At 36.7% G+C, this 21,312-nt stretch overlaps 1 protein-coding gene across 3 annotated transcripts; it reads right to left on the bottom strand.

The window, feature by feature from the left end:
- Positions 1 to 4,712: 4,712 nt before the first annotated feature.
- LOC123533974 (vitamin D3 receptor-like) lies at positions 4,713 to 8,268 on the bottom strand. 3 transcript variants are annotated; one of them, XR_008366507.1, is made up of 3 exons: positions 7,865 to 8,164; positions 5,105 to 7,216; positions 4,713 to 5,074 (listed from the first exon to the last, which is right to left on the bottom strand). XR_008366507.1 is itself a non-coding variant. In XM_045315985.2 (3 exons), exon 3 carries the CDS (start codon positions 7,133 to 7,135, stop codon positions 5,228 to 5,230), a length of 1,908 nt encoding a protein of 635 aa, XP_045171920.2. In that variant the 5' UTR covers positions 7,136 to 7,216; positions 7,865 to 7,954; positions 8,215 to 8,268; the 3' UTR covers positions 4,713 to 5,227. The 3 variants fall into 3 exon arrangements, 2 of the variants coding, with proteins under 2 accessions (XP_045171920.2, XP_053376124.1); XM_045315985.2 differs by adding an exon at positions 8,215 to 8,268 and having other exon boundaries at positions 4,713 to 7,216; positions 7,865 to 7,954; XM_053520149.1 differs by having other exon boundaries at positions 4,713 to 7,216.
- Positions 8,269 to 21,312: the final 13,044 nt, after the last annotated feature.

Below are 21,312 nucleotides of genomic sequence, written 5' to 3'. Positions count from 1 at the left end.
ATTTTGATACATACTTAGTCAATATACAAAGTGAGCCAATATTTTTGAAGAAATTGCGATGCATTGCTAAAATATTTATAACTGACTTGCCCCGGTCTCCCCTATATTTAGATGCAATGTTTATTCAAATAAGGTCTCTTTCAAATGTGTTCAATATCTCAGTGATTTTGGATGATCAAACCATATACTACTGCCTCTCGTTGTACATGTGCTCTTGATATTGAAATTCATTGGGCTGTAATCCTTACGTCACAACACATGCAAATCCATACTAATGGTGATGTGTAAGGTGGCATATTTCTGCCACGAAATAGTTAGGTATCACTTTTCATCAACCCCCGTACAGAGGCTCGACCAAATCGAGTCTGCTTTTATTTTGAATCGGATGCTTGTGGAGATTGGGTGATGTAATATTTCAACCCTATTTTAGATGAACGCTGACTCCTTTATGCAAACAAAGTTCTTCACAATGTGTGACTTAGCTCAAAGGTTGCATTCTATTCGTACAAAGATCTTTTTATAGATATTATTACAGGAAGATATCCACTATATCATCATATCAAAAGTATCGCCGATCATAAACAATTTTTAATTTGTCAATGTTTTTGTGTAAGTTGTTAAATACAGCTAAATTCATATTCTCCTACACCACCCTTCCACTCTTTTAAGGTCTCCGTTAAGGGGCCTGGCTCTGAATCACTTGTCCCTCATCGACGTGGGTTCGAGCCTCACTCGGGGCATTCTTCAATTGAGAAGGCAATTTACGGAGGGGCACCTGGGGTCTTCCTCCACCATCAAATCTGGACAGTCGATGTATGACCTGTAAGTGCGACATTAAACCCCACAAAACAAACAACATTACTTTACTGCGTGACTAACACAGAATGTTGTTGTTTTCTACATGTCTACAATGTTTTCTAATAAACGATAGTGCTCTAAATTAATAAAATTAATGAAGCATATAAAATTGAAAAGGTCAAATACACACTTTTTACGCAAATGACGTCGAAATTTCACGTTTGAACCTAGTCGGAAATAGTTGTGACGTTGCCGTTTTCATGGCGATTAATTTAGTTTAGGGGCATTTATTTTATTCAAAAAGTTTTTTTCTCCATTTTAGCTCCATTTGAGTTATTGTGATTGCTCGATATCCGGCGTCTGTCTGTCATCCGTCAACATTTAGCTTGTGTATGCGACAGAGGCTGTATTTTTCAACTGATCTTCGTGACCTTGATGAAATTTAGGCAAAGTTCGAAAATGGGTTATCTGGGGTCAAAAAACTTAGTCTAAAGGTCAAATCAAAGAAATCCTTCAAAATAGACTAGTCCAAAGTAACAAGTTGTGATGTTCCAACAAATTGATTTTCATGAATGTTGGTCAGAATGATAGCCTTGGTGAAATCTAGGCCAAGTTCGAAAATGGGTTATCTTGGTTGTCTTGATACTTCGGCTTTCATCCCGTTTCCTGTTAAATCATTTATCTTGCACGTAGATTAAATGATCCTACAACAAACTCCTGAGTAATGAATATGTCAATTCCTTTATTTTACGATGATTTAACTTAAAACAAGAAATTCAACGTCCGTGTATCCCATACAGAGTTATTCCGCTTTTACGGCTAACCTTTGTCAAACTTCATGAGCCTCAACTTAAGTAGAATGAAATCGGCATGAAAACACTAAATTTACTCTCGGAAACGATACTATCGCTGGAGCTAATAAATAATCTGACATGATACAATTACGCCAGCAGTGTGGCAGCCATTTTGTTTTTATCAAAATTCATATCTGAAATATACTAGCAGGATATGGAATATATCCTTTCTCCACGTAACGTCTATTGACCAATAGGAATGCAAAAAACTTGTAGGAGGCAAGATAAAAGATGTTATGCTCCATGTATTTCAAAATGAGCATGACCTAGAATCATAAAACATCACAGGATGTGAAGATGTCCACTTGGTGTTCTCTTTGGGCTTTCACTCAGCTAGACCAGAGTTATGGTCCCCGACTTACTGAAATATACACAAACTGCTTCAAAGTTTGCATATATTTTACAAAATATTTCATTAAGAGTCATGAAACCATATACAGTATATATACTATGGACACACACCTAGTTATTCTTGTCAGTGTTTTGAGTAAGCTAACTTCTTATTATCTTACAACACTCTTTTATTGTTTGACTAACACAGAAAAATGTTTTCCTTCATATTAGCGGACTACACGTGTACAATGACTGTTTTTTATATAAACCAATTAAGGGTTAGGAGCGAAAGTGCTCGAAGTGCATAGAAATAAAGATACACATAAAACTGTTTCGGTACAAGTATTCAAAATAGATATTCTCTTTCCTTGCAAATATACTGTGTACTTGAAATGAAAGAGCGCTTTGTATCGAAAGTATTAAATCGATCTGAAGGGAGTAGTCTTCAAGATTAATGTAAATACGAGCTAGGAGTTGTAGTGATATTTTTAAGTATTCCGTTCCGTCGTTTTACATAATACCAATAATATACATGTAGCTTGTAAGTTTACATATCCCTGACCCTGCTAAATTTCTATAATGAACTTCTCCATCTTTCAATTTGGATAGTACCATTAACTGTTAAAAGGGGTGCTTATAAAAAAGATACTATCTGAATGGCGAACAGTACAGATCTTGATTAGACTGCACGAATATGCTATGCACTAATCCCAAAGGCAGAATCAATCGTGTCCAGCATGATAAGGGTAAACTTGTATAAAACACTTTCACCGAATATTCGAGCTGTAAAATATTGGATTCGGTGTTGTTATATTTTCTGATCTTTATGTATCATGTAGTGCATTAAATGTAATTGAATAAAAAAGTCGGGCTAGTGTTCTGCCACGGCAAGTGCCAGGGGTTTTGATGGAAGTTGCGCATATAATTAACTCTCATTAACAAACTGTATTAAACCAAGTCTGGGATAATTTTAATTGGTTGCAGTCTATGCTTCCTAATGTTCTTCTAAATGAGCCCTGCCACGAGAAAACCAACATAGTGGGTTTGCGACCAGCATGGATGGTCAGGATCCATGCTGTTCGCTTTCAAAGCCTATTGCAATTAAGAGAAACCGTTAGCGAACAGCATGGATCCATGCTGGTCGCAAACCCACTATGTCGATTTTCCCATGGCACAGCTCAAATATTGTTTTGCTATTCATCTTAGACAATACTAAAATATACTCCTTTACAACTTTTGATAATACGTACATGTTTCTACTAGGGATGGGAACGAATACTGAAATCAATATTCGAATATTCGGTTTGCCTTATTCGAATATATTCGAATATTCGGTTTATTTTAATGGAAGCTTTAAATTCTTATTAAGTGATTGGCATATACACAACGTATTCATTTGTTTAAAGCGTGGATCATCGTACGTAATAAGACCAACAAATGTTTGTTTCGGGTAACCCGATCCTACCTAGCAAAACCCGCCGATCCTAGCGTTTTATTTCACGATTCTGTCAGTATAATCATGAACATATTTAACTAATTCGGTGTTTTAGCTTCAAAATGATACAAAAATATCAAAACGGTTATAATTTAGACCGTCGCAATTTTATTTAAAAATAGCAGGTCGTCCCATTTAAACACGTGACGCACTGTTGTATTACCGCCGCCATTTTGAAATTTTTCAATCGGCGTGTAAAAATCGTCGTGTAAAAAGCAAGTAAGGCAGACTTAAACCTCCTTCAACATGAACTTATGCATCAGTCATATGCTATGTCTTGATTTTATTATAAAGTACTTCAAAATTTAATTCGAATACGGCCGATTGCGGATGAAAACCGATTCTGCGGATGGTCTGAAACGTCGTACAAAATATTGTGAAAAGATCGGCAATATCTACAAGTTTGGTATTGTTTTCGAAAAAAAAAATTCTACAACTTGTTACATAAAACAGGCGCCAATAAAAATGAACAAAAGATAAAAAAGATATCACATTCACGCCTAATACAAACTGTTAATCTGTAGCGATGAACCCAGGTAATTGTCTTGTTAACTGGACATCTTTTGACATGCATCTGACACATTGACGCCTGTTGTAAACTGTTAATCCGTAACGATGGCCCTGCCAACTATTTTCTTCTTAATTGGACATCTTTTGATACTCGATAAACAAACATGACATGGTTTTATTCTGTAGAATTAGCATGCTCATATTGCCCAAAATCAATGATACTTTTTTTGGAAAAAAAAATACAATAATTTACGAATATTCGAATCTGATTTTCATATTCGAATATTCGACCGATTTTCGAATATTCGAATATTCGAATATTCGTTCCCATCCCTAGTTTCTACCTACTTAGTGTCGTTAACCCGTATCATGTTAGACACGATTACTACTGCCTTTGCGATCAGTGTAGGTCATGATCAGCAAGCACATCCGTGCAGTCTGATCATGATCTGTACCGTTCGGCATTCAGTCAGTATCTTTTTGGTAAGCACACCTTTTAACATTTAATGGTTCTGACCAAACTGAAAGATGGAAAAGTTCATTATAGAAATATAGCAGGGTAAGGGTTAATTACAGATACTGACATGCCCAACGTTTCACAACTATAACAAGCAACATAAAAAGATCTAATTTTCTAGCACTTGCATTGTGTCCAATTTAAAGTACCATAAAAATATCAGAAAGTATCTTCCAACAAAAAAGTTGTCAAAACAAAAGTACCATTTGTTTTCTCGTGCTTTTTATTTCTTAGTGTAACAAAAAAGCAAAAACAAAAGCAAACATATACATTTACAAAGCAAATGTTAAATATCTAGATACTGCCATACCAAGGTAACAGAGCCTCGGCCTTATGCTGATAAATTTGAAACGAAATGGAATTACGTTTAGGGTAACTGAAATTAATCACTGGCAGATACTGCTGGAACATTATTTCCTTGTTTTCAATAATTACATCAACTCATTTATATAATAAAACAGCAAAAAATCTGCTGGTTTTCTTTAGGGTTTTTTTTTTCGGTGCGAAAAATCATACGGAGAATAGGTAATACCATGAAAATCATACGGAGAATAGATAATACCATGACTAGATAATACCATAAAAATCATACGGAGAATAGATAATACCATGAAAATCATACGGAGAATAGATAATACCATGAAAATTTATGATTGTCATTACGGGTTCACTACCTTAAGATCGCGAATCTTTTCATTTAATCTGCGAATAAGTATTTAGTTAATTTTCTTCAATAATAAAGTCTACTAAAAATGGAAATTCTTGAATCAAAACTTCATCTTGACACAACACATTGTTTTCCTTCGTAAAAACGTCAGACATCTCTCGCATGTATGTTAAAGTGTCGATAATCTTTGTGAATCTGCTCCGAGCTGCTTGCTTGTGCTTTTTCTTTATCTCCTGTTGAAGCAATTCTGTAATAGCCAACTGTATCTTTTCTACAAGAGCCCGATTTTGCAGTTTGCATCGATCAGTCGAGACTAAAGTTAAAGCACCTAGCAATGCAGTTTCTGCTTTGCTAAGATCCAGCTTTTGCAGGCGACAACACACACCCCTGAAGAGTGTCAGCAGTTTTGCAGAATATTCTCTATCTGCCATCTCGTCAAAATGATAGCCATGTCCATTTTTACTTATAATTGTCCGAAGTTCGTCATTGTAAGCATCAACCATGACAACAGTGAAAAAATCCGCCATCAAAGCTTTCAATAAATTTGACTGGTCAAGCAAAGGGAGATTGTGAAATTCTGGAATGTGCTTTGCAAAGTTACAATAACGTGCCGTATCATCTTCAATATCTTCATATTCTATTTTCATATCAGCCATCCTACCATCTATATCAATACCAAATTCCTTATACAATTTATTATATTCATCCTTAGGTATCCTGTTCATTTTACCAAAGAGTTCAGTTTTTAGCCTATACCTTTCAGCTTGATGTTTGTGCTGTTCATTGATTTGTTCCTTTGTCTTTACATTTGGGCCGTAGGGTTCTAAATCTTCCATTGCTTGAACAAGTTCAGCAACGAGCATATCATTGAAGCCACCAGAAATTTTTGATGTTTTTGTATTCTGTAAAAGATGTCGCATTATCACATGTGTTTCTGAATTACAGCTGTTTGCATCGCTTCCAGTTTCAACAACCACACCACTTTCGTCTGTAACTGAATCATGTGCTTCATTTCCTTCTAGTCGTTTCATGTTGATAATTGCTTCTGTCCTTTTTGCAAGAGTGTACCTTCCTAACTTAGACATCCCCTTTGACATTCCAAGAGCAAGGCATTTCTTTAACCTACATCCTGAACAGTTCCCCTTTTTACCACTAGAAATTTCACATTTTCCTCCCTTAGTACATTTGAATTCTTTTTTCTTTTGAAGGTAACGCCTGAAGAACCCTTTACATGCTTCACATGTTATCGCACCGTAGTGTGAACCTGACGCTTTGCCGTTGCAGATTACACAAGGTGGGAATTTTAACGAATTGCTAACTTTACTCTTTACATGTGATTTACTGCTCAGGTCATTCCGTAGTACATGTGAAGGCTTTGTTGACATAGTTACATCAAAAGCCCTTTGCTCCAGACTAATATCTCCTGCTGCACTGTCTGTACATTCATTTTGATAATAAATTTCACTTTCATTATGAACGTTTGTTTCAGGAAAACTTACTGTCTGTTGTGCTTTGGTGACCTCTTCGGGCAAGAAGGTCTGGGTCTGCGAATCAATCGTTCTGACCTGTACAACAGTTTGCTCGTCAGCTTGCTTAGTCTGCGAACTAGGATGTGATAAAAGCATTGTGTCGATGTCAACAGGAAAATACAAATCTAAATCTGCTCGACAATTCAAGATGCTTGGTATACTACCAGGTGTACTTGATTCTGCAATGATGTCTTCGAACAAGAATTCTTCATCATGCCCTAACCCTACAATAAGTGAATCTTCTGGAGTCGGCGGTAACACAATGGTCAAAAGGTCTAAGCTGGACAATGGCATGGTAGCTTCTGTATCCTTCTCATACATGGCAAAAACTGTTGAATTTTGTCCAAAATCGTGATTTGTGTCTTCTGGGCTCAAACAATGTGAAGCTTTAAGCACCGAACATGCCTTAACAACGTTTTTTCCATTATCCATAGTTCTTTATTCAATTATGCTCTTGGATTTTCTCGATATTTCAAAAGCGTTTCTGTAACTGCGGCACTTTATGTCTTGGATCTAAAATATACAGAAATAAAATCACTCGGAGTACATGTGGTAACGCACATACTCTTTCAAACAAATGCTCATCCGACAGTGATACGTATAGATTTGAATAAGCAGCAAACTGGCAAATAATTGAATGTAAAATTCATTATTTATAATTGTACTGCTCACTGAAACACCGTTTTCGTTGTTGAGACAAATTTTGTATCATATAGTGACTTTCAAGCTTTTAATGGCGGAGAAATTTAAGACTGCAAGGTGCCCCTCTGATCATTATTTCAGGGATAGGTAGATCGTAGTCAGAACCTGCTATTTTCCGTGCACATTTGAAGGATCAGTTTACTAATGCAACTCAAATTATGATACAAAAGCAATAAGTGACTAATATCTTGGACATAAAGGTATGGACTTCAAATTTTATTTTATGTGATGGTACACAATGTCAGATATAGATATTTTGTCAAATAGGGCCTATATACATAAGAAAAACAATATTTTGACAGTTCATGAAAACATTTGACAAATTTATTCCCGTTTTTTATATCTACAAACTGATTATCAAGAAAATACCCTCCTATATGTTAAGCCGCGGCTTATTTTCGCCAAATCGGGATTTCAGTTATTACAGTTCATTAGAAAGTATCACATGAATTAACCTACCTTAGTTATCCCTATCCTTCCCACGTGTAAATTTTCAAAATGACACCTATTAATCTACCCATCTACACTTGAAAATGATGTGCATGTATCCTGTAAAATAAAAAAGTAAAACTGACTCTTCTTGTACACATGAAGCATAGACTGGCAAAATATGGTCCGATTCATTGTGTCTCTAAATATAGATATTACGCGTACTCCTATGACAAAATACATTGTTTTTTTTTTAGCTCTTTGGGTTGATAGATCTGCGGTTACCACAGGTTATAATCTGTATATCCAACTCATTTGATCACATTCGATTAATATGATCCAGATCAATGAAAGCAATTGAAATTATACAAAATACATACTTTTTTTCAATGATAATGTCATAGTTTTTGACCAGTTTCTTAGAGTAACTTCCCTTGAGTAAACTGTCTTATGGGCAGCTAACACCGTCAAAAATAATGTTAGAACAGTCTGATGCACGAAAAATTAACTTGAATGACTTTGAAACAATGCAGCATATGAGTTAAATTTATTAAATATAATGCCAGTATAATGCAAAGTGAAAACAAATCTAAGTACGTCTTGCCAATTTATTTTATTTCATTAACGTTCTGGCTAACGCTTTCACATACTTTTTACAAGTTTCAAAACAACACCTTTAACCAGTGATATTAAGGTTAGTGTAACGACTGGCTGCTGATCCACAATTAGTAATATCACGGAATGTGCACAGGTGCCCGTCAGGTCTTGGTGTCCATATGGGTGCTGCCCCCCTCCAAAAAAAGTTAAAAACCACTGTTTTAATCCTAAAACGAAAAAAAAAATCTTTTGAACATTTTTTATTCCTATATACTCTTATATGGAAAAGGTGCTTATGTTGACGTAACGCCATGGAGGTTCTCTAGGACACGCTGTGGAACAACCAAATTGTCCAGTTCAGTACCAATGCAAGCTACCCTGCTGCCGTTTACACATCGGGCATTTAGAAAACAGTAAACAATCCTATTCTACCTAGTATACAACCTTAAATAACTTATATTTAAATTCAAAGACACCAAGAACGGCATGGGTTTTCTACTTTCGTTTTGCAACAAAATGGCCGATCGTCACTGTTATTTTGCAAGTGTCTAGACAAGTTGGCTTGTTTGAATTTAAATGTAAGTTATTTAAGGCTACATGTTGACTTGTCAGAAAAAGATTATTTACTATTTTATAAATGCATGATGTGTAAATAGCAGCAAGGTAGCCTCTACTGTTACTGAAGTGAACCGAACATTTTTGGTTGTTCCACAGCGTGTCCTAGTAAACCTCCATAGCGTTACGGCAAACAATTTAAGCACCTTTTCCATGTAAGAATACAAGTCAAATGGTTTATCCCGGCCAGAAATTTGTAGAAACTGGACAGAAGTTGCGAAATTGTCATTTGTGCAGGAAAGAAGCGTTTACCATAATGTCCAGTACTGGACAGGTATAGTGACCATGCACGGACACAGCCAATTTTCTCAGAGGGGGTCCGATCCCCTGCCCCCCCCCCACCCCCCCACCCCCCGTTCCCCGCCCCCACCCTGGAAATTTTGAAAATTCAGCACTTCATTTTTTGCATTCTGGGACAGTTTTATGGACTAACCTGTTAAATTTGGAAAAATGATAAAATCAAGCTTTCTTGAAGGTAAAATTCTTAGTTTCTTTTAGATAAATAATATGAATTATGTCGGGGTCGTATGTAGCAGCAGCCACATATACTTTACATGCAGTCCTAATGTTGCCTTTTTCGAAAAACATTTTCTTTCCTTCTTGTCTTCTTTCCTTTTTTAAAGATTTTCCAGAGGGGGAAACTCATTACTGTTTTTTCAGGCAAGGGTGGAAAAATAGTGGTAGACAATGAAAGCAGTAACAGTTTTATTTAAAAAAATAAACAATGAGACAAATATTTCCAACATCTTTGGACGGTTCAAAAATCACATGTTAAACATACGATAAAGCCCGAAACGCGTGAAAATGTTCCGAATGTAAATCGGGTGAAGTACGCGCTCTATGTATAAAATTAGATTGTGCGTCTAGATTGATTAAACTGGGTGAGCCTACTTACTTATTACTTGAGGATGAAAAAAAAACGTGTTTTTTAAATGTTGCTCTTAAACAAGGGTGACGGTTGAACTACTAAAAGTACAACAACAGTTAATTCACAACAAATCGTACGGTATGTTTTATAATCAGTAGAAGCTAGTCGTATTTACGCTTATGAGACCTGTTTCACCCATAAGTAAAGAATTCACAGGTCCATCATGAAATATTTTTCCCAGCGCGTATATACTTGTCCTATTCAAAATTGTTTTCGTATGGACACCAAGACAGGACGGGTACCTGTGGGAATGTGCATATAACTTGATTGTTTTAAGGGCCCTATCCAGAGTCATTTGCCATTGATTTATCAAAAATACCATAATTTCCATTTTCTGTACACCCTTCACAATGCATTCAACTTCACTGGTAGGGGAAACCGGGGTTAGTCTGAACAAGGGTGATAATTTTAATATGTTAATAATGTACATGATATTTGATAAGATATAACAGCCATTCTCCCAAAATCGACTCATTTGCAGCATGCGAATAGTCGAAAATTGAAGTTCATGGTAACGTAATGGTTTATATGTTTTTTTAAACTTCGAATCCTCTGCGGTTTATCAGAAAAGAATTACTCATAAAAAGTCTCTTGTTTGCGAGATACGACAATTTAAAAAAGTGCCCTATAAATCTACGTTACGGAGCTTAGGTTAGGGCATAGCTTTATTATATTGCGGTTACATGATTTATATTAGCGGTCAAACATGCTTTTGCAGTAAATTTGTTTAAAGGAAGAGATTCAGACCGCGAAGAGATGAAAACATTATACTTCAGGAAGATTATTTTTCTTGTAACATGCACAAGAAACAAAGCAGCATTTTGGCCAACAGTTTCATACGAGGATGTGATATATCATTAGTGTTTACGCAAAAGCTACACTTACGAGAAAATGAAACATTACTGATTTTAGGACTCAATAAGTTAGATTTTCTTTTCATCGATCTAGCAGAAGTACAGATACCACGATGCCCTCCAGATAATAGAGCCTTATTTTGTTATGGAAAATAGGTTCTTTCGGTTATATTATGTAGAAATGATAAAATTTGCTACTTACTTCAAATTATTTGGATAAAAAGTCATTCTACATACAAATAAATATATTAAAGGATAAAAACCGACGGCGAAAATTTATACATCTTTGTAAACTTTTATTTAACTGAAATACTATTTAAGAAATGCGAAAATCAGCAAAATCATGAAATTGTCTCAAAATGTCAGCAACCTTGACAGATTCTTGAAAAGAAAAGAAATGCAACTTGTCTAAATTAAACGCATAAGACAACAGTCTGAAGTTAAACAGTAGGTTCTAAGAACATCAGCTATCTCAAACAACTGAATAACTGTCATAGAAACTTTTCCGAAAATTTGTTACGGAACATATAAAAAGTAACTTCTTTAAAGCCATACAAAAAAGTCAGAAATACTAAATATTTTTAGAACTATAACAGAACTTTGCAATAGAAAGATTTTGTGTAATAACAGAAGGCACTTAGTTCACATAATTTTCCATCTTAGGAATCGTTATCTCAGTTTGTATCACCATTATCTGCAAATATACTTTTCTACCATCATACTCTTCCAAAATGTCAGTTTTTTAATAAAAAAAAATAAAACAGCAATTTTATACAACATCTCGAATAAAACACCATTTTTATATAACATTTCTTTGACTGTAATTCGCCTAAACACGGCTTTTTAGTTTGTTACGGAACATAACGTCACGGAAAATAGGTGTTACGGAAGCATATAGAAAACTCTTTATTTTCTTATTATAATAAAGAAAAATGAACTTACCGTTGTGACAGATTATGTTTCGAAGCATTCTCTGTACAGTTTTTATCGTTCCCACTCAAATTTCACATTTGGGCGCCCAGTTTTTATAATAGTAGCGTTACGGAAGCATAGTACTTGAAATGCGACATTTTCAATTCTGACTTTGAACGGCTTCTAAGAGTTTATTTGTTTTGGCAAGCCTATTCTTGGAATTTTACTGATGACTTTAACCTTTTACACATTCAAAACGATTATTTAACTGTAATCATCTTACGCTAGACTATGTTTAAAATTCGTTACGGTACCATAGGTGTGAATTGGCGACATCGATTCAAAGAGAAATTACTATCAAAATACCAATTTCTGATGGGAAACACGCTTCATTGTATCATGATAAATACAGGTACTGTTAAAAAGTTGAAACACCAATAAGAAATGATGCCGTAAAATGACGAATCAATCCTTTTTAGTTCGCAAATTAGCTTGGCGACATGGGTTTTTTGCAATATTTGGCAATTTTAACGTCTACTCGTGGATGCTAAGTGTGCAACAAGATACCAAAACATGTTTTATGTAAATGTCCATATATTGCTGATATAAGCTTAAGCCAAAGTGCAGTTTTGTGCGCGAACATTTTGAAAAATATTACTGAAAGCTCGGCGACATGTTTTTTCCCAGTATGAGTCGATTTTGGGAGAATGGCTGATAAGACTGAAGTAACATGTACCTGCTTTCTCCAAAAGTTTCAATGGCGGGAAGTCAAAACAAAAGGACGGAGTGAGAAAAGTTTAATTTTCGACTCTGCAAGTAAATTTTCGCATTTTGTATATAGAAACATTGTTTATCGTTATGCATGATTTAAAAGTCCTTTTTCTGAGCTAACATCTGAAACACTACAATTTGAATCATTGTCATCGGCGCGCTTTCACAAGACCATGACAGAAGCTAACACGTGGTTGGGGTAAATTGGAACAGCGTGGTCGGGGCATATTGGAACAATGATCAGACTTGCTCCGTCCGGTCATGCTTGTCGGTCGTCTGAGTGTCTAAAGAAAGCGTTATTTCTCTTTTCTCTTTGCCAAAATCATTTGAATGCAAATTCAAATTAGTCTGCGATCATGCCAGCTTTCAGTGTAAAATTAATGCATTTGAATTACGTTGGTATACTGTAGGCGAAACACCAGATTTTTAGCTCACCAGAGCACGAAGTGCTCAATTCGAGCTATTGTGACCGGTCATTGTCTGGCGTCCGTCGGCGTCCATCGTCCGTCAACATTTTGCCTTGTGAACACTCTAGAGGCCAAAGTTGTGACCCAATATTTATGAAACTTAGTCAGAATGTTTGTCTTGATGATCTCTAGGTCAAGATTGAAATTAAGTCATGTGGGATCAAAAACTGTGTCAGCAGGCTGATCAAAGGAAAAGCTTGTGAACACTCTAGAGGCCACAGTTGTGACTTAATCTACATGAAACTTGGTCAAAATGTTTGTCTTGATAATCGCTAAGTCAAGTTTGAATCTGGGTTATGTGGGATCAAAAACTAGGCCACTAAAATAGATCAAAGGAAAATCTTGTTAACAATCTAGACACCCCAATTTAAGTTTGAAACTCATGAGAATTAGTCAAAATGATTGTCTTCATGATCTCTAGGTAAGTTTGACTCTGGGCCATGTGGGATCAAAAACTAGGTCACCCAGTCAAATCAAAGGAAAAGCTTGTGAATACTGTAGAGGAAACAGTTGTGACTCAACCTTAATGAAACTTAGTCGGATTGTTTGTCTTGTTGATCTCTAGGTCAAGTTTGAAACTGAATCAGGTGGGGTCAAAAACTAGGTCACTAGGCCAGATCAAAGGACAATATTGTAAACACTCTAGAGACCACAATTTAAATTTGAAACTCATGAAAATTAGTCAACCTGTTTGTCTTGATCAACTCTAGATCAAGTTCGAAACTGGGTCATGTGGGATGAAAAACTAGGTCAGTAGGCAAGATCAAAGTAAAATCTTGTTAACACTTTAGAGTCCACGGTTTAAGTTTGAAACTCATGAGAATTGGTCAAAATGCTTGTCTTGATGACCTCTAGGTCAAGTTTGAATCTGGGTCATGTGGGGTCAAAAACTAGGTCACTAGTTTCAATTTGTTGGAACATCACGCCTTGTTACTTTGGACTAGTCTATTTTGATAAAAGATAATAGGTAAGGGTAGATTTCTCGGAAGCACATAGCACCAAAAACACAGCCACAGAGCCACGCATTTGCATAGTAGGCCCACAAAAAGAAGCTGTAATGGAAACATATTTCAGACGGGTTGCTTCAAACATCCAACAAGTACATATTAATTTATGCTAAATATAGATGGAGGAGAAGGAAATGGTAAGGGGAAAAATTGGGCCGCGGGACGGGGGGTTGGGGCAGGAACCCGAAGGGAAAAGTTGAACAAGGACGAATATACAAAGGAAATGCCACGTTCTTTAATAACAGTCACACTACAGCGTACACCACGATAGCGCAGACACTCATATACCAAAGATAAACATACAACCACGACTAACTGAATAACATAGAAAAACGAACAAGCCACATAAGTAAACAGTAGGGCACCGTTATAGACTCACAAGCATACAAACGCACCCACACAAGTAGAAAAAAAAAACAATCATGTACCGTCTTAGGATTCCGGCTGCCAAGCCAAAGGGGAGCCATGAAAAACTTCCTCAAAGCAAAGGGGGAGGGGATGCAAAAGTAGCGTAAATGCAAGGGAAAGGAGGGGGGAATGAGGAGGAGGAATAAACGCTTACAACAAACAAGAAAATATACGCAACAGACAATACAAGACAGACAAAACAACTAGTTGAAAATAGGGGCACCGCCTTTGAACGGTCAGTAACCTATATAAAGGAAACTGGGGGTTTAAACGCGTTTAGGGCATGCCAACCTCGCACTTACCCTATGTTCAACAAGTTAGACAACACAATGTAAATAAAATCCGCGCTGAGAAAGGATCTAACATTAGTGCAAAAATAACAGATAAATAAAGCAAAACAAAAGAATTAAGGTAAAAAAATGCGATGCATTGCTAAAATATATTTATAACTGATTTGCCGAATGTGTTAGAAATTCACAGAACGGTTCGATCAGTACTTTTTGTTCCGACTTGCCCCGGTCACCCCTATATTTAGATGCAATGTTTATTCAAATAAGATCTCTTTGAAATGTGTTTAATATCTCAGTGGTTTTGGATGACCAAACCATATACTACTGCCTGTCGTTGTACATGTGCTCTTGATATTGAAATTCATTGGGCTGTAATCCCAACGTCACAACACATGCAAATCCATACCAATGTTGAAGTGTAAGGTGGCATATTTCTGCCACGAAATAGCTAGGTATCACTTTTCATCAACCCTTGTACAGAGGCTCGACCAAACCGAGTCTGCTTTTATTTTGAATTGGATGCTTGTGGAGATTGGTTGATATAATATTTCAACCTATTTTAGATAAACGCTGACTCCTTCATGCAAACAAAGTTCTTCACAATGTGTGACTAAGCTCAACGGTTGCATTCTATTCGTACAAAGATCTTTTTATAGATATTATTACTGGAAGATATCCACTATATCATCATATCAAAATTATCGCCGATCATTTTTATTTTGTCAATGTTTTTGTGTAACTTGTTAAGTACAGCTAAATTCATATTCTCCTACACCACCCTTCCACCCTTTTAGGGCCTCCGTGGCAGGGTCGTTAAGGGGTCTGACGTTGAATCACTTGTCCCTCATCAACGTGGGTTCGAGCCTCACCCGGGGCGTTGTATTCTTCAGTTGAGAAGGCCATTCAGTGGGCTTACGGAATGTCAGTGGTTCTACCCAGGTGCCCGCCCGTACGGAGGGGCACCTGGGGTCTTCCTCCACCATCAACGATGTATGACCTGTAAGTGCGACATTAAACCCCACAAAACAAACAACACTACTTTACTGCTTGACTAACACAGAATGTTTTTATGACCCCAGCATCTACTGATGCGGGAGGCATATAGTGATTGTCCTGTCCGTCCGTCCGTTCGTTCGTGCGTACGTTCGTTCGTGCGTACGTCCGTCCGTTCGTCCGTCCGTACAAGGTTAACCAAATGGGACCGTTTCGTCTAGCATCAATACCTTTTACTAGAATGACTTGATACTAATGCAGATGTAATCTATGACCATTCCTCATCTTCAGACATCACCTGACCTCAGTTTGACCTTGACTTCATTTTGGACTTAAGTTGCTTTATATGGGCCATCTCTTGATTAAACAAATGGGACCGTTTCGTCTAGCATCAATACCCCTTACCTTGACCTCGTTTTGGACTTTTGGTGCAAAATCTATAGACAAGGATGCCACTGGGGGCATCAAGCGTTTATTGAACGCAGCTTCTTGTTTTCTACATGTCTACAATGCTTTCTAATAAACGATAATGCTCTAAATTAATAAAATCAATGAAGCATATAAAATTGAAAAGGTCAAATACTCACTTTTTACGCAAATGTCGTCGAAATTTCACGTTTGAACCTAGTCGGAAATAGTTGTGACGTTGCCGTTTTCATGGCGATTAATTCAGTTTCGGGGCGTTCATTTTATTCAAAAAGTTTTTCCCCATTTTTAGCTCACCTGAGCAGCTCACCTGAGTTATTGTGATTGCTCGATGTCCGGCGTCTGTCTGTCGTCTGTCAAAATTGAGCTTGTGTATGCGATAGTGGCTATATTTTTCAACTGATCTTCATGAAATTTTGTCAGAATGATAACCTTGATGAAATTTAGGCAAATATCGAAAATGGATTATCTGGGATAAAAAAAAACTAGGTCAAAAGGTCAAATGAAAGAAATCCTCGTGTATGCGATACAGGCTGTATTTTTCAATTGATTTTCATGAATTTTGGTCAGAAAGATTACCATGATGAAATCTAGGCCCAGTTCGAAAATGGGTTATCTTGGGTCAAAAATTACGTCACTAGGTCAAAAAAGATCTATATAAGCCTTAGGCTTTCGATCCTATCCTAAGCGTTTTTGCGAATTTTGTTGATTGTATATGTATTTTGTAAACCATTTCGCTAATAAAATATGTTTAAACCAAAAAAAATCTTGTGTATGCGATAGAGGCTGTATTTTTCAACTGATCTTCATGAAATTTTGTCAGAGTTATTACCTTGATAAAATCTAGGTCAAGCTTGGAAATGGGTTATCTGGGGTTCAAAAACTAGGTCACTAGGTCAAATCAAAGAAAAACCTTGTGTATGCGATAGAAGCTGTATTTTTCAATTGATCTTCATGACTTTTGGTCAGAATGATAGCCTTGATAAAATCTATGGTAAGAACGAATATGGGTCATCTGGGATTAAAAACTATATCACTAGGTCAAATCAAAGAAAATCCTTGTGTATGCAATAGGGACTGCATTTAAAACCAGTTCTTCATGAAATTTGATCAGAATGTTTGTCTGGACGAAGTCTAGGTCCATTTTGAATATGGGTCAAGGGTCAAAAACTATGTCACCCGGTCAAATATGATTAAATCTAGGTCAAGTTAGAATATGGGTCATCTGCGGTCAAAAACTAGTTCTCTAGGTCAAATCAAAGAAAAACCTGTGTATGCGATATAGACTTATTTTTCAATTGATCTTCATGAAATTTGGTCAGAATGAAAGCATTGGTTAAAAATTAAGGTCAAGTTTAAATATAGGTCATCTAGGGTCAAAAACTAGGTCACTAGGACAAATCAAAGAAATCCTTGTGTATGCGATAAAGGCTGCATTTTTCAATTGATTTTCATGAATTTTGGTCAGAATGATTACCTTGATGAAATCTAGGTGTGTTTGAATATAGGTAATCTTGGCAAAAATCGGGGGTCACCGACTTCGCTTTCGCAATTTTTTCATAAATTTTCCCCTACCCCCCACCCCCCCCCCCCCCCCCCCCCCTTTTCTCGTGCATTTTTCTGACATAAAAATCATAACAAAATCATTTGATAATTCAATGAAATACACTCCTACCAGATAAAGGTTTGCCCACAGCGACAGTGGCTGCACACGAGTTTGTTAAGTGATAAATTTGAGTCTGACCTTTCCGATTAATTAAGTTGTCGCCATAAACCTTAGCATATGTTGTTCCAAAATCTGACGTCTACGTAAGTGATGTTTCTTGTATAAATTGGGAGCATGCATTTACTGGTCCATAGATATTTTAAAATTTACACAATTACTTTAAAAGCATGATCAGCAAAATAACGGGGAAAAAAGGTCCTTGACTACCGACTTTGTTTTCGAGCTACGAAGTTGCAAAAAAATGATAAAGTCTCAAATGGCGCTGTGGGCGGCGTTTGACGTTGCGCATTTTCCCACTTTTTTTTCTGACGTTACGCAAACGTTTTATTACTAATACGGTGTATGCTGTTTGCAAATAGTTATTTAGCCTTTCCGTTTTAAAAAATCTAATACTTTCTGAAACATACTTCATTCTTCATAGTTGTCTTTATCACGTGAATATATGTGGTAATTTTCAAGTTACCTACTATTGCGAAACAAAGTACAAATAAGCAAGTGCATATACATGTACATATACAAATATTCTTTCAGAAATTATCTAAATTTTCATTGGATCCTGCGGTACAAAGAAAGCCGTATATTTTTTTTCCGCATGAAATGTTTAGGACATTATTATTATATGAAGATGTGTTATTCAGTATAATTTAAGGTGCAACTGGCGGTAAATGATTTCTTCTGCATAGAGAATGTAACAATATGGAATATAATATTTTTTTTATTTGCCCCGATTCCACGTTATGTTTGAGTGGGCAATTAGTGTTGCCCTCGCCCGCCCGTCCATCCGTCAGTCCGAATTAGTGTCGGGCATATCTCAGAAAGTATTGACCCAGAGTCATCCTCTTAGGATTGTTATCAGCATTGCCATATGAGAATATATAATGTTATAATTTAATCTCACACAGTCAGACCAGTGTTATGTCCCTTGACGTAGTCGAAAATATACATAAAAGTTTGTGTCGCATGTATCTCATTAAGTGCTTCAAGATTTTTGTTGCATCTTAAAATAATAGATATGAAATGGAATATGTAGAAATAATATGCAGCATGTGAAGTTGTAACATATTCAGGATACTGATACGCCAGATACTTGTTTTTGATATCATTTGAGCCGTATCATGGGAAAACCAACATAGTGGCTGGCTTTGCGACCAGCATGGATCCAGACCAGCCTGCGCATCCGCGCAGTCTGGTCAGGATCCATGCTGTTCGCTTTTAAAGCCTACTGCAATTAGAGAAACCGTTAGCGAACAGCATGGATCCTGACCAGACTGCGCGGATGCGCAGGCTGGTCTGGATCCATGCTGGTCGCAAAGCCACTATATTGGTTTTCCCATGGCATGGCTCATTTATCTTTGGAACTACTGCATCTGAACAAACTCAGACATTTATATAGAAAGATTCAACCGGTCAGACTAAAGTAGTCGTTTTTTAACGTCAGACAAATGGACGTACCCGTTTTTGTTACTTGTTGAGATGTTTTCAGTAACAGATGTTGAGCAAGCTAATACCGATAGGGAGTTCGGAAACAATAACAGTTAAATTGTCAGTATATCATTACTACCTACAATACAAAACAGAACATATGCATCAAATGTTTTTCATAATTTTTCATGTTTATTATGACAATGCGCTTGATAACTGCTATGGTTGTATGTAATACAGCAATGATATAAAATGTCTGAATGATAAATAAGATTTATACACATCAGCGGTCTCCAAAATATAAATGAATTTTGAAATGCCTTTCATAATTCTCAAAGGTACCCATTGTCATATAGAAAAGACTTGCACATACACAGCAAATATAGTGCTTAACCAACAAGATTATCCAGCCGAGAATGAAAAAAAAAATGTCCGTTGAGTATCGCCCTCTTGCATCTCTCGACGCATTTTGACGCTTTCCGCCAGACGTCGCTGAATTACACCTTCACTTTAAGGGCCTTATCCAATATTAATTGCCATTGATTTATCAAAAATACCATATTTGTCATTATCTTTACACTCTACACAATGCATTCAGTATATTTAGATGCAGTGTTTATTCAAATAAGGCCTCTGTCATTTGTGTTTAATATCTCTGTAATTTGGATGGTCAAACACTCGTTATACATGTGCTCTTGATATTGAAATTTATTGGGCTGTAATCCCTAAGTCACAAAAGATGCAAATACCAATTTCGGTGTTTATGGCGGCATATTTCTGCCACGAAATGGCTAGGTATCACTTTTCATCATCTCTCGTACAGAGGCTCGACCCAACCGAGTGAGTCTGCTCTTATTTTAAATTGGATGCTTGCGGAGACGGGGCGATGTGATATTTTAACCTATTTTTAGATGAACACTGACTCCTTCACGCGAACAAAGAATTTGTGACTAAGCTCCAAAGAAAACAAATGTTGCACTCTGTTCGTATAAAGGACTTTTTATTGTCCAAGATATTATTACAGAGGAATATCTCTTATATCATCATATCAAAGTTTCCAAAGTATTAGCTACTTCTATAAAATGTCACAGATCATAAACATTTTTTATTTTGTCAATGTTTCTGCATAGGCTGTTAAGTACAGCTAAATTCATTTTATCCTACAACACTGTTTTGGGGCCTCCGTGGCAGAGTCGTTTGAACCACTTGCCCCTCACCGACGTGGGTTTGAGCCTCGCTCTGGGAGTTGCATTCTTCAATTGAGGAAGCCATTAAGCTGGCTTACGGAAGGTCAGTGGTTCTACCAGGATGCCCGTCCGTGATGAAATAATGCATGGAGAGGCATCTGGGGTCTTCCTCCACCATGAAAGCTGGAAAGCCGCCATATGACCTGTAATTGTGTCGCTGCGACTTTAAAACAAGGAATAATATCCAACAGGGAATGTCACGTTCTAACAAGAGGGCCATAATGGCCCTATATCGCTCACCTGTTATCATTGCACTTAAGGACAAGAAGGTCAAAAAATCATAATCAATATCAATCAAATGAACCATGAGAAAATATAGTTGAAAGTTTCTTAAAGGTACAGATATGTCAAACTACACCTATAAATTGGAGGTACCATCCATGTTGTACCACAGAAAAGTGGTCTCGGTTTTTCCCTACGGCCAATAATGAAAAAGTTACTAAATAAGCTATTTATAGTTACATAAAAGGGAAGTAATTAAAAAAAGTTATTGTAAGTGAACAAAAGAAGGATCTGCCAAATAAAAACAAGAGCACTGCAATACAACGCAAATGCAGAGCAATATACAAACACAACAAAGTCATATGACCTTTGACCCCTAAGTGTGACCTTGACCTTGAAATGAGCCATCCGAAACATGCGCTCTGCACATCGTTTCAATGAGGTGAACATTTGTGTCAGGTTTCTTTGAAATCGTTCAAGGGGTTCAAGAGTTACAGAGCGGAAGGGAAATTGCTAACCAACAGACAGACATACACCGAGGCGATAACATAATACGTCCCTTAGGGCATATAAGAAGGAATCGAGATCTTATG

Source organism: Mercenaria mercenaria, chromosome 12 (assembly GCF_021730395.1).
Source record: "Mercenaria mercenaria strain notata chromosome 12, MADL_Memer_1, whole genome shotgun sequence".
Classification (NCBI taxonomy): Eukaryota; Metazoa; Mollusca; class Bivalvia; order Venerida; family Veneridae; genus Mercenaria; species Mercenaria mercenaria.
This window is presented reverse-complemented; position numbering and strand designations above follow the sequence as displayed.